Source organism: Aspergillus campestris, assembly GCF_002847485.1.
Source record: "Aspergillus campestris IBT 28561 chromosome Unknown P168scaffold_10, whole genome shotgun sequence".
NCBI lineage: Eukaryota > Fungi > Ascomycota > Eurotiomycetes > Eurotiales > Aspergillaceae > Aspergillus > Aspergillus campestris.
Window position 1 is genome coordinate 95,807 of NW_020194345.1, and position 13,334 is coordinate 109,140.

Here is a 13,334-nt window from a genome sequence, read left to right on the forward strand (position 1 = left end):
GCAGATATTACCGTGGATAAGCATGTTTGGTAATAATGCAGCAATTATGTAACCAACCGACGGTTTATACTGCATAACCAGCTACGTCCAATTAGAACAGCGGCCACTCCGCCCGTGACGAGACCGCCCCTCCAAAGCTTTGCAGAAAAGAGAAATTGTTCTATCAGCCTCTAGGTACATATCGAGTCGCCTCAACGTAACTATACAAGGGGCATCCTAATTAGATGCTGGAAACTGGCACAATTGGATAGACTTGCATATTCCCCAATTTCTTTCTTGTGCATCGGAATCGTCATTGCAGTTCCCCGCCTTCAAAATGGAGTCAGAACTCCAATCTCAGATCCCCGGTTTGGACCGCGTGGTATCAGAATATTCTGTGGTATGTGATTGGTTCTGAATTCATGATTTTGCTCTACGCATTGTAAAACTAGGTATAGAAGTACACTAACATTCGACAGGGCTATCTCACTCATGCTTCCAAGGCTTATGTTGAAGATGCAAATGTCCCGTCGCCACTGGCGGAAGCCGCGGACATGGTGACGGAGCTCCTCGTCTCTGCGTCGGGGAACTTTTCTCCTCAAAATGAAGCTGCCATCCGCAACCTGGTGGAGAAGTTTATCTCTTCGTTGAGCGCGTCCAACGGGGTGGATGCCGAACGCAGCCAGATGCCCTTCACCGCGAAGAAGCTGGACCAGGCTATCAACGTCGGCTCTCAGCGAAACATGTCCTCCACCCTGGGTCTTGCCGGAGGAAACGTCGACCTGGAATCGGCCAATGCTCGAAAGGTGGAGTCTCGTGTGGACCGCAAGAAGCTCGAAAAAGCAGAGCGCAAGATTCGCGCCAAGCAGGAGAAGAAGCAGATGAAGACGGTGCATTACGAATCTTCCCGCCTCATCACCCAGCCCGACGACGCCATGACTTACGAAGAGTTCTTCATGGCCGTCAATCCGCTTCAGTTGGGCTCCGATTCACAGCAGAAGAGCAAGGATATCAAGATCGACAGTATCGATGTGTCTGTCGGTGGTCTCCGTATCCTGACCGATGCGTCTCTTACGCTCGCTTTCGGCCATCGTTATGGTCTTGTTGGTCAGAACGGTATCGGAAAAAGTACCCTGCTGCGTGCTTTGAGTCGCAGAGAAGTGGCAGTCCCGAGCTACATCTCGATTCTCCACGTCGAACAAGAAGTGCGAAACCCCATCCGCTTTCCATGATTGTGTATGGTTCTTGCTAACGTGCTCGACAGATCACAGGTGACGATACCCCGGCTCTTCAAGCAGTCTTGGATGCCGATGTGTGGCGAAAGCGCCTTCTCGCCGACCAGGATGTCAGTAACTCGTTCATTTCACATCTCATCGTAATTCTTCGGCTTTGGGTTCCTTCTGACTTTCATACAGAAAATCACCAAGCAGCTTGCCCAGCTTGATACGGAAAGATCGTCGATGGCAGACACGTCCCAAGATGCGGCTAAACTCGATCATGAAAGAGAGGGTCTTGACACGACCCTGAGTGACATCTACGCGAAACTGGCGGAGATGGAATCCGACAAGGCCGAGTCCCGCGCAGCTAGTATCTTGGCCGGTCTTGGATTTTCAGCCGAAAGGCAGCAATTTGCAACCAAGACTTTCTCCGGTGGTTGGCGTATGCGTTTGGCATTGGCGCGGGCTCTATTCTGCGAGCCAGACTTGCTTTTGTTGGACGGTGAGTTATACCCCCCCCCTGCGAAATATAGCGCCGTGTGCGGTTAAAGGCTGCGTACTGACTTCACATAGAACCTTCTAACATGTTGGACGTGCCGTCCATTACATTCTTGTCCAATTACCTACAGGGCTATCCTAGCACCGTTTTGGTTGTTTCTCACGACAGAGCATTCCTTGATGAAATTGCAACGGATATCATACATCAGCATAACGAGCGACTTGACTACTACAAGGGTGGTAACTTCAGTAAGTTGTCAAAACGCCCTGATCACGCATGTAAGGCGCGCTAACATCTTGTAGCCTCCTTCTATGGGACCAAGGAAGAACGGAAAAAGAATGCCAGGCGCGAGTATGAGAAGCAAATGGCCGAGCGCGCGCATCTGCAAGGTACCGACCATATCATTCCACCTACCAGTCTTCGAGGCCTTCAAACTGACCAACATGACCAGCCTTCATCGACAAGTTCCGATACAACGCGGCCAAGTCGTCCGAAGCGCAATCGAGAATCAAAAAGCTGGAGAAGATGCCAGTCCTCGAGGCTCCCGAAAGCGACTATGTTGTACATTTCAAGTTCCCAGAAGTGGAGAAGATTTCTCCTCCCATTCTACAGATGGACGGCGTTGCTTTCGGATATACTCCAGACCGGCCACTTCTCAAGGACGTTGAGCTCAGCGTGCAGCTTGATTCTCGTATAGGCATCGTCGGGCCAAACGGTGCTGGTAAGACTACAGTACTGAAACTGCTCACTGGCCAGCTACAGCCGACCTCTGGCTTGATCTCTACACATTCAAGACTTCGCGTTGGATTCTTTGCTCAACATCACGTTGATGCCTTGGATCTAACCACCAGTCCCGTGAGCTTCATGGCGAAGACCTATCCCGGAAAGACAGACGAGGACTACCGTCGACACTTAGGAGCGTATGTTTTGACCCTGAACCTGCAAGCCCATTGAATCCGTTGAATTAATCATGCTGACATCTTACGCTCACTAGATTCGGCATTACGGGTATGACGGGCCTTCAACGCATGGAACTTCTGTCCGGAGGTCAAAAGTCCCGTGTCGCCTTCGCCTGCTTGTCGCTGACCAACCCGCACATCCTTGTGCTGGACGAACCGTCTAACCACTTGGATATTGAGGGTATGGATGCGTTGTCCGAAGCATTACAGAACTTCGAGGGAGGTATCGTGATGGTATCCCACGATGTGACGATGCTTCGAAACGTCTGCAAGAGTCTCTGGGTTTGTGACGGTGGTACGGTGCACAAGTTCGACGGCACCGTCGAGGCCTACAAGAAGATGATCACTTCGCAGGCCAACTCGGCGGGAGTAGCTATAGCTCACTAAGTCCATGTAAAGCTTGTGTACGGAGTAGTAGCATTGGCTTCTACGTGATCAAAAATACATTCATTCCCACGTGGATCAGTGCGGTCTATCTTCACCTGTTATTGATTTAAAGAAGTAGAGAGCGTGAGAGAGCATTTCAATCAAGAATGTAGAGCCGTATAGTCCAGTGGCACCCAAAAATAATCTGCACATGCTCGGCATTGCTCCACCGGTATCATGTAGTACGATCGAGGTCATCGATGGATGGTCCTCAAATGAGCTAGTCAGCATTCGGAATAGGTAAGTGGATCCCGCGGACAGACTACCAATTCGACCCCATGCTCTTCCACACGTCAATGGTCTTAGATTTGTATGCCCATCACCCAAACGCGACACAGTCAAACAAGAAAGACTAGCACTCACACACTGGACGAGAATACAGATGCAGGTGCGAGACAAGAAACAGAGCTCTGGAGCATGAGTTATGGCTACGAAAACGGCCCATCGGGTCCCAGCGCGCCGTTACTTACACCAGAACCCGCGACCACCAATGAGACCAACGACCATGCCAACAATGACTCAGTTTCGAAGAAACTGGAGTCAACAGACTCCGGAGGATGGTTTATTTGGGCGCTGACCTTCTCCGCCGGAATAAGCGGGCTTCTTTTTGGATACGAGTGAGTAAAGTCTGACTTCCATAACGGCCGATACCCTAGCTGATCGCCAAACCATCAAAGTACAGGTGTTATATCCTCGACGCTCGTATCGATTCAGTCGGACCTTTCGAATCGCGCGCTTACGACGCTGGATAAGAGCTTGATTACGTCCTGCACCAGCTTGTTCGCGCTCATCGCGAGTCCGCTGGCTGGGGTTATGGCTGATAAATTAGGCCGTCGATCGGTCATTCTTGTCGCGGACGTGCTTTTCGCTATTGGCTCGCTAGTACAAGCTGTTACAAGTGAGGTATGGGGGATGATCTTAGGAAGAAGCATTGTTGGTTTGGCAGTAGGCGGCGCGAGCTTGGTTACTCCACTGTAGGTTCACTCTGGAAATGGGCCAGCCGGCTGAAGGAGCGCTGAAGGAGCCGTGGGCTAGCGCATGAAAGCAGAGAAAGCAGAAAGCGTACCTAACTCTTTCCAGGTATATATCAGAGCTGGCACCGTCCCATGTCAGAGGCAGGCTGGTCACCATTTTATGCTTGTTTATCACAGGTGGTCAAGTTATAGCATATATCGTCGGATGGCTATTTTCCTCCGTCGGTGGAGGCTGGCGCTGGATTGTCGGCCTCGGGATACTCCCGGCTGTTTTGCAGTTTTCGATTGTTGTCGCTCTGCCTGAGACACCCCGGTGGCTTGTACAAGCAGGTCTCGAGTCTAGGGCAACCCATGTGCTTGCGAAGGTTTACGGAGGTCGCAATTCTGACAGTGATCGTGTCGCGAGGCTGGTCCTGCGCGATATCCAACAGGAGGTCGCGAAAGAAGATGCATTGATCGGGAACGATAGAGATTCCGGGTGGTGGCATGTTGCCCTACAGCGGGCCAGAGATTTGCTCTACACCGGTGGGAATCGACGCGCATTGACCATAGCTGTGATGCTCCAGGGCTTGCAACAATTGTCCGGCTTTAACAGTCTGATGTATTTTTCGGCCACGATCTTCTCAATTCTTTCGTTTTCCTCGCCGACTCTCACCTCCTTATCAGTCGCTGTGGCGAACTTCCTTTTCACATTGCTAGCATTTGCTTATATCGACAAGATTGGCCGTCGACGCATCCTTCTCTACTCAATACCCGTCATGGTCATTGCTCTTATCGTTTGCGCGCTAGCGTTTTCATCCATGGAACTGCCAGCCTTGTCGCCCGACCCGCAGCCCCAGGAAAAGTCCGACGATGCTCTCCCAGACTCACCGTTACTCCCGGTTACAATCCTGCTGTGTCTTACCGTTTACACGGCGTCCTATGCATTTGGGCTTGGGAATGTCCCATGGCAGCAATCCGAGCTGTTCCCCCTCAATGTGCGATCTCTGGGGTCTTCCTTAGCGACGGCAACAAACTGGGGCTCGAACTTCATAGTTGGACTTAGCTTCTTACCTATGATGGAATGGCTGTCTCCCGGTTGGACATTTGCTGCTTATGCGGTTGTTTGCACTATTGGTTGGGTGGGTGTGTGGGCGATATATCCCGAAATGAGTGGGCTTAGTTTAGAAGAAGTCAAAGGACTCCTGGCTGATGGCTGGGGTGTTCGAGAAAGTTTGACCAGGGTCCGTGATGACGATGATATGGGGTTATAGGATCCATATCTCTCTGTCAGATTTGATTGAGACTTAGAATCTGAAACCTCAAGTATTTAGATATATTAGAAATCGTCATACCCTAGATGGTCAGCTGAGAACTACCAGTAGACCCTCGCTATCCTTCCACTAGTATAAACATCTGGCCACTCCGCTTGTCCTTTCAGATACTGATATTTCTAGATGGAAATCATGAATAGAAGGTCTTACTGCGCCTCGTATCATCTACGAGATTGTTAACCTGTTACGATCTACTGTCGACTGCGGTACATCCATCAATTCTCCCACTGGCGATCTTGAACAGTCAGACCAAACATAATTTGGAACAAGACAGGCTCGCGGTCTTGTCCACACAGAGCTACTTCGTGTGGAAAGACGCGCTGGAAACGTCCAGAAAGGATGAAATTGATGATATTCGTCCTATAGAAAGGTTGCAGGTGGTTAAAATACAAGACGGTCAAACGGGTGGGAAGAGGACTCTGCAGGTCAGCTAATCATTTAGCCGATTGCAGTCACTACTTCTCTCACACAAGATAGGCTCGCGGTCTTGTCCATGCGGATATACTTCGCAGGCTGCTCTCTCTAATCTTACCAGCTATCTCTCAGGACGGAAGCCCTCGCATTTCCCTCGGGTTGGGCTATAGATCATTCCACCTCTCTAGGGCATTCTCAGTTCCAGTGTCCCGGTTCTACTGCCAAACATTCTGACAACACCAGCTCGCCTTGCTTCATCTAATCAATATACGGACACACAGAATCCCATCTGATAACGGGTTCGACATTAGCGTCAGAATTGACAATGGCCAAGAAGAGCTCATTTCCCAGCGCTAGAGCCTCGCTTCTTTGCTTGCCCCCAGAGGTGACTACCCTCCTGTTACGCTGTTACAAAGAAGCTGACTTCGATGCCCGTTTCCAGCTCACCCAAGACATCGCTTACCTACTCCCAAAAGATGCAGACATAGCCAACCTATCCCTGAGCTGCTCCTTTCTGCACAATGCCATCATGCCAGCAGAGTCACTCATATGGCAGAGACTATTCAAAGACACGTACGACATACCTCGGCAGCGAAGCTCCACTGAGTTCAAGATCGAGTACCAGACGCGGTCTATCGTTCTAGCTCAGAAGATCAACTTTGAATACGGAGAGGGTGAAGAGCAGACTCTGTGGCTGGAGGTGCTGAAGGATATGCTTTTGGAATCTTTTGAATGCACGGACCCGTCAACTTCAAAGAATATTGAGCGCATTCGGAGCGCATCTTCGACTTCGGGGTTTCTGGATAGACCATCAAATGGTTACAGCCAGCATAAGCCAGACCCGCCTTCTGAGCTGTTCTGCGCTGTGCAGTTGGTAAGTCACAGAGAGAATACGCCGTTCGGCAGACGATTGACTGTGGTGTGCAGTGCCTCACTGGAATGGCTCTGGATCAGTCCATGTTTTGCCGCTGTCTCCGGACTGACTACGACATTGGAGCTGTTTACTCGTATGGCACGGACACACTGCGCACGCTCGTTGACTCGAGCACGATAGATCTCGTCAAATTACTGCAGATCCGCAATTTCTGGCTACGGCATCTTCTGAATACCGATGAAGATACGTATAGTAACTCCTATCAGAGACTGCCAGAGCCTAGGAGACCAAGGATAGGTGGGAGTTTCGGCCGGAATGGCGAGCTTCCCAACACATGGATGGGTTATTACTGTCAGTGGCTTTTACATACACTAATCCCAAAACTAGATGCTAACCTAGCTGTGGTCGACCGTGATACATATACAGCATGCATTCATCCATACCCAAACTCAATAAGCATCCTTGAGGCGGAACAGACTTGTGCAGGGAACAGATCCCACTTATTGCCTGACCCCATGGTACGTGCGCGTTGACAACATCGCAAGCAGGCATTATGGGACACGAACCGGAAGTTAACTCTGCCCTCCTTAGGTTCTCCGTGTCAAAACAGACCCTGACCCCATGAACTGGCCACGGGTATTCCAGGAAGTCATTCCGCTGCTAGGGGAAGACTCAACCCGCTCATACTTCCGCGGATATCAAAGCAGCTATGTGGACGAGCCCGTTAATCTGGTTCGTGGTTTTGTCGAGGCAGTAAATTCTCCACAGGGTGGCTTTCCTGGTTGGCGCCGGGTCTGCTTTGCGCTGTATGAAACACACCGCGGACAGATAGGTCCCCAGTGGGAGGATTACATGGAAGTGCTCGCCAACAAAAGCCGCTTGTTCCCTCGAGAGCCATGGCCGCCGCTTGACCTACAACCTCACTTTGTTTGGATCCACGGGTATGAAGGACTTTTGCTTCCGGGAGGTCAGATCATGGTAGGACAGTGGGTGGACATGGTTGATACTCGTGCCAGGGGGCCGTTTATCTTTTGGGCTACTAAATCTTTCCGTGAACCGTCAGTTTTCCCATTTCCATTTTACTACCTTGCCTAGTCCTGGTAGGCCACGGGATGGTTAGGAAGGCAGGAAGGTCGGATGGTCCATAGATCTACACAGGTCCATTTTAGTTCATTATGATGAGATATCGAGATAAATATGAGAACAAAGCAGGAAATCGAACAGCCCGACCAGAATTACTCCTCGATATCTTTCACCTTCTCCCACTGTCCCTTGAGGTTCTCCTTCCACAAGCTAACCTTGTTATCGCCCCCGCTCACAGCAAGGATGTTCCCGCTGGGGCTCCAGCTCACCCGCCACAAAACGCTGTCGAACTCGAGCTGTTGGCTAGTCCATTGGCCGGGGTTGGACGCATCCGAGGTCCAGATGCGGACGGTTTTATCTTGCGAGGCAGAGGCGATGTAAGACTTGGACAGGATGCTAGGAGACCAGGCAACGTCGCGCACCCAGTCGGAGTGGCCCTCCAGCGTCTGAATGGGGTTGTAGGTCTTAGATTCGGCGCTGTCATCATCGTGTTAGCGCATTTGATCAGTCATTCGACAGCGAAACACCAAGCATACTTGTAATCCCAGATCTTCAGCAGGTTATCGCTTCCACCGGTGACGAATCTCCGCTGCTGGCCGGGGCTGGGGCTGGAGCTGATCAGGCTACCCGGTGCTTCGGCAGGTGCCCAGCTAATGGAGTTCACGCCCATTCCGTGAGCGTGGAAGATCTGGTGAGTCCAGCTGTTGTCGCGGAACTCGAGAACGCTGACCTGGCCGTCCGATGACGCACAGGCAAGGAGACAGCCGCTCTCGTGCGGGGCCCAGGAGACCATGTTCACGGAGGCAGTGTGCAGGGAGAAATCGAACACCTTGGTCCAGGCACCGCCGCCGACGGGGGACGTCGTGCTCTGGTGTTGCTCGCGCCAGATGAGCACCTTTCCATCGTAGGACGAAGAAGCCAGAATGGTTCCGAACTTGGGGTGAGCCTAGATTCGCGAAAAGATGACATTAGCGGTTGCTTGCGCCGTGACGTTTGTAGACGTGAATCATTGATTGGGGGGGTTGAGGGGTTGATACATACCCAAGCAACACACCATACTGCACCTTCATGGCTATTGTCCAATCCACCCCCATTAGCTAGTGGTCGACAAGCTGGTCGCACCAGCGCAAGAGAAGCACCTACCCCTTCAGAGTTTCAATCAGGCGATGCGATTCGCCTTCGATCTCGAAAATCTTTATCGTCTTATCCGAGGAGCATGTAGCCAACCTGCGGCCATAGTAGTCGAGTCCGGCATCGTGCTGTGTGCGACCGGGGAGTAGTCAGATCTCAAAGATCCACGCAATACGGTTCCGGGGAGGGTCCACAAGGTCACATACGATCATATCATCATGTCCGGAGTTCGAGATAACTTGAGCGGCAGCCTGGGAGCCCAGCGTGGACGGTCAGCGAGCTTGGATTCGGTTGCGATTGAAAGGAGAGAGCACTGCAGTTCGGGAGAATGGTACCATTTTGGACAATCTACCGCTGCGAAAGACGGAAAAACAACTGAATTCCTCGAGTAAATAGAAGAGAGAGAAGACTAGTAGAGGCGAAAGCTGGTGGAGTGGCTGGACGGCGATCTATCCAAACAAACAGGTTGAGACAACAAAACACGCTGTACCGCCAAGTTGGCCGTTTCTCTCTTGGTGGACGACGAGCCGCAGGTGTCCAATCTTATCTTATCGGGAGGATCAGTCAGCAACCCCGGCGAGGGGGAGCACGTGATAGAAGGCCTCGGTATTCCTCGGTCGGCTTAGTTACCCCACGCCATCTGATGCATTTGCCTCGCCTTCCTCCTTTTCTCCTGCTGAAACACCTCGTTGCGTCTGTCATCTCCATCATTCTTCAGGGCGGATTCTCAGCTCTTGTTTTCCGACTCCTTATATGATTATTATCTCCCATACATAAGTTGGTTGCCGACCTGTGTGATCTATACCGCCACTGGATTGCACAATCCGTCGATCACTACGTCAAATCAAGCAGCACGTCTTGAATATCCTCGAAGTTTTCGCTCTTTACCGGCATCATGAGTGACGCCTTGTGTGGACCGTCAAATGCTCTGCAAAATTTCCAGAAGCATACCTCCGTGGACCGAACGCTTCAACAGGATCGACTACTTTCTCGGCAGTCGCCGTCTCAGGTGAGTCCGACGATTGTATACGCGTTGTCGTCATGCTAACATGATGATTTTTTTTTCCAGGGCTTCAGATCCCAAAATGCGCATGAAGGCGCCCTTGATCCGGAATTCGCCGCGTTCGAATCGAATATTGCGGGGGCGCCACTTCCGGATTTACAGCATCCCGCCCATTTCGTCGCCCATGCGCCACACCATGGGATACCCAGTCAGGGAGAGAGCGCCAGCTGGGCCGGGGATTTTCAAAGGCTACAGATATCGGGCCCTGCTCATCCAATGCATCAACAACCCGGGCCGTCCGCCGCTTCGGTATCAGCCACCCCGCAACAGGGCTGGCAGGCCGAATTTATGAACCAACAGAGCCAACATACTCCCTTCCAGCAACATCAGCCGTACAGGCCAGGGTTTCAGTCCTCATTCGCGCCCAATTATTCCATGCATGGAGCGTCCATGAATGCAATGCCCGCGGCACAACAGGAAACGGCGATGCAGCAGCCGTCGGCTGAGACGTTTGATGAATCTGCTTTTGAAGCCGCATTTGAACAGGCGAGGGCGGACATGACATCACAGGCAACCGATGTCACCCAGGAAACTGTCGAGGCTGGCAGCGAACCCCACCAGTTGGATGCGCAGAATGGAAGTTTATCTCAGGAACAAATTCGGATCGGATCGGACACTATTTCGCAGACCGCCCAGAACGAGACGGAAGGACGCCCCAACGATGCCGACGAACTGGCCCGGACAGCAGGGCAGCTACTTGACAGCGTTAGCCATGATCAAAGTCAAAAGTTCCAACAAAGCAATTTTCTGGCCCTGATGCGCCGCATTCGAGATCGGGAGGTCCAAGTGGAGGGAGATGAGTTTCGCGAAGTCAGTACTAGCTCGTGATTTTTGGGGTTTTGGCTGGCGTGACACAAACGCTGGTATATTAAAGTCTGTCCATGCCGGCTTTAGTCCGTGCTAATCAGTACCAAGACTTCACAGTCTCTACATCCTGGCGGCAAATATTATCCGGAAGGCGAACAACAACCACACCCGTAGCGGGGTCTCGGCCGTCGATTCAGAATAACTACACGGTGCTTTCCATAGCAGGAGTAAGTTCGACCGACCAACTCTAACGCCTGTCCTGTGTCCTATCGGTGAAACCGACACGACTACCTCAGATGCGGAACCAAAGCCTAACTGTGTGACTACACCGACCAGATTTGAGTTACACAGCCCCGGTGGTCCAAACAAAGTTTACTTCGAGTACACCGGTAGAGGGTGGAGCGACAGATGCTCCCATCAGCCCGTGAGCCACGACGGGGGTGATGACGTTTCACGCAGGATGACACTACGGCGGTCGTCGAGATTAGATGATTGTTCTTATACCCAATTGGCTTATGTTCTCTTCCTTTCAATTTCTACTCGACGCTGCTATTGTCCCTATTTTCTTACCTTTTCTTTTGGTGAATAGACAGAAGCGCGATAGAATGTTAGGTCTGCATTACACTAGACGTTTGAGCCACCCGATCTGTAGGATACCCAAATCAGATTCTATGTTAGGGAGAGGGTACTCCGTCATCCATTGTAATTTAGAAGACTTGACAAGGGACAAAGAAAAGCCCGTGAAATCCAACGTTTCACCACGATTCAACCCAGCCGATCAATCGGAAGAGTCACCCATTGAACAGTCCCATGGAACAGGATCTGCCTGTGATTGACATTCTTGCCCGGGGCACGTGATCCCTATTGACGGGCAGCGAGAACAATACAAAGAGCGACCCCGTCAATAAGGATCGGACTCGTACGCTCCCGTTCCACCCCGGTCAATGCTGAGACAGGAAGTTTGTTCCAAGGTATAATGGGATATTGTTGGGGGTGAGCCAATGCCAATAGGTGTGGATGACCACCGGGTTGGGTTAGTCGATACTATCTATTGATTCTATTCAATAGACACACCGATATTTACTTTAATAGACGGGTTGATTCCTACTTGGATGTTTTGGAAGCCCCTGAATGGAAACGGCATAAGAAAGCTATCCTTTCTATATATCATTCTATATTTCTTACTTCTTTCTCCCGATATCAGACGTGTCTACCTTACGAACCCTACTAGATACATACTACTATCTATACACACGACCTCCTCTTTCAGCCCAGCCCTAATCCTACTCGTGTGCTTCCCTCTGGTGACAATATCAAAAAGAAACCACAATGCATCCCCCATCAAACTCCATCCTCCACCACATGCACAAGCTCTCCGAAGCAGCAAGGACAAGGAGAGCACGCACAGTCAACAGACAAGACACGAGGCCGCCACCACCACCATACACCCCACGAGAGAAAGAGGACGACCGTGTCGATGTCGATGATAATGACGATGACGACATCGACGAGGAGGACTATGACGATGAGTTCGACGAGTACAACGAAGAGGAGAGCAACAGTACCTGTTTCCACGAGAAGACTACCAGCAGCAGCAGGGTAACCCTCCACATCGACGCATCGATCAGTATATCCGGAGACAGAAACACGATCATCTTACCCTGCAGACCCAGCTTCGCCCCGTCTACCACTCCTCCTACAACGACAGGGTCATCATTAGCTACACCATCCCCCATAGGCACCCTCCACTCCCTCCAGCGCCAACAACAACCAAAGCTAGCATCTCTAGCTACAGAAATCATCTCCGCAGCTCTACAAGACCGAAGAAGGATATATATCCCTTCTAATGGAAGAGGACAGCCATCACCAGTACCGCTACCACCGGCACCACCCGTGGACGTCAAGATCGACGTAGGGGTGAAGGTGAGGGGATCCGGTAACGTTGTGTGCTTGGGTGCGAAGGCTGGTGGACCTGTTAGGAAACGGAGGCAGGAGATGGCGTCTAGTGGGGAGGTGATGGGGGGGAGGAAGAGACGGGCTCAGTCTGTATGTTTTTTCCCTCTCTCTCTCTCACCTATTGATTACGTTGATGGAGCGAAGTGCTGATTGTCATCTGTTTATCTAGGAGCCGTGTGATATGCCCAGGACGAAGAGAGTGTAAATGGGGTCAGACTGTTTTCCTTCTACGCTTCTCCCAATGATGGAGGAATCGAAAAGCTTGAATGTATTGCGTGTATGATGCGTGATTAATTACTGTGTTGGTTTAATGTACGGTTTATATGAGGTTTCATAATGTCTTTGGGTAACTATATTGATTGACTCTGATGTGGATGATTGACGCTCTTACCCGCATACATATATATTCAATACTCTTCCTTTCCCGAGATGCCCCAACTTCGCTCCCATTCAAGATCATGCGGAAGTATATATCATCTAGTAATGGCAGTAGAGACCTTAAGTATTATGGTGGTTTGTCTTTGCATTCCGGGATAATATCAGATACACCATTGGTATTACAGCCAATCAACTTAGCAAAAAAGAGAGAAAAAGGATAGGTAAAAGGATAAAACCACCCATCCATCCATCAATTCCCCC

The 13,334-nt window shown here is 50.9% G+C and overlaps 5 protein-coding genes across 5 annotated transcripts; 4 read left to right on the forward strand and 1 right to left on the reverse strand.

Moving 5' to 3' along the window:
• The first annotated feature begins 169 nt into the window (after positions 1-169).
• Positions 170-3,174, forward strand: P168DRAFT_256735 (putative AAA family ATPase GCN20). Its single transcript, XM_024834530.1, has 8 exons — positions 170-379; positions 459-1,184; positions 1,244-1,324; positions 1,395-1,698; positions 1,770-1,943; positions 1,998-2,084; positions 2,147-2,615; positions 2,690-3,174. Exons 1-8 carry the CDS (start codon positions 317-319, stop codon positions 3,039-3,041), a joined length of 2,256 nt encoding a protein of 751 aa, XP_024690458.1. The 5' UTR covers positions 170-316; the 3' UTR covers positions 3,042-3,174.
• Positions 3,175-3,408: 234 nt separating this feature from the next.
• Positions 3,409-7,750, forward strand: P168DRAFT_272574 (putative MFS myo-inositol transporter; the record flags this gene model as incomplete). Its single annotated transcript, XM_024835324.1, has 7 exons — positions 3,409-3,697; positions 3,758-4,054; positions 4,161-5,300; positions 6,286-6,655; positions 6,709-6,952; positions 7,149-7,177; positions 7,247-7,750. Exons 1-7 carry the CDS (start codon positions 3,498-3,500, stop codon positions 7,748-7,750), a joined length of 2,784 nt encoding a protein of 927 aa, XP_024690459.1. The 5' UTR covers positions 3,409-3,497.
• Positions 7,751-7,808: 58 nt separating this feature from the next.
• Positions 7,809-9,373, reverse strand: sec13 (GTPase-activating protein SEC13). The gene is made up of 6 exons (XM_024835325.1): positions 9,205-9,373; positions 9,076-9,120; positions 8,882-8,997; positions 8,780-8,810; positions 8,275-8,684; positions 7,809-8,215 (listed from the first exon to the last, which is right to left on the reverse strand). Exons 1-6 carry the CDS (start codon positions 9,205-9,207, stop codon positions 7,891-7,893), a joined length of 930 nt encoding a protein of 309 aa, XP_024690460.1. The 5' UTR covers positions 9,208-9,373; the 3' UTR covers positions 7,809-7,890.
• A 391-nt stretch (positions 9,374-9,764) lies between these two features.
• pex20 lies at positions 9,765-10,913 on the forward strand (the record flags this gene model as incomplete). Its single annotated transcript, XM_024833699.1, has 3 exons — positions 9,765-9,878; positions 9,939-10,742; positions 10,848-10,913. The coding sequence occupies 3 exons, from the start codon at positions 9,765-9,767 to the stop codon at positions 10,911-10,913; spliced, it is 984 nt and encodes a 327-aa protein (XP_024690461.1).
• Positions 10,914-11,685: 772 nt separating this feature from the next.
• Positions 11,686-13,121, forward strand: P168DRAFT_306124 (uncharacterized protein). The gene is made up of 2 exons (XM_024838996.1): positions 11,686-12,785; positions 12,865-13,121. The coding sequence occupies exons 1-2, from the start codon at positions 12,069-12,071 to the stop codon at positions 12,898-12,900; spliced, it is 753 nt and encodes a 250-aa protein (XP_024690462.1). The 5' UTR covers positions 11,686-12,068; the 3' UTR covers positions 12,901-13,121.
• Positions 13,122-13,334: the final 213 nt, after the last annotated feature.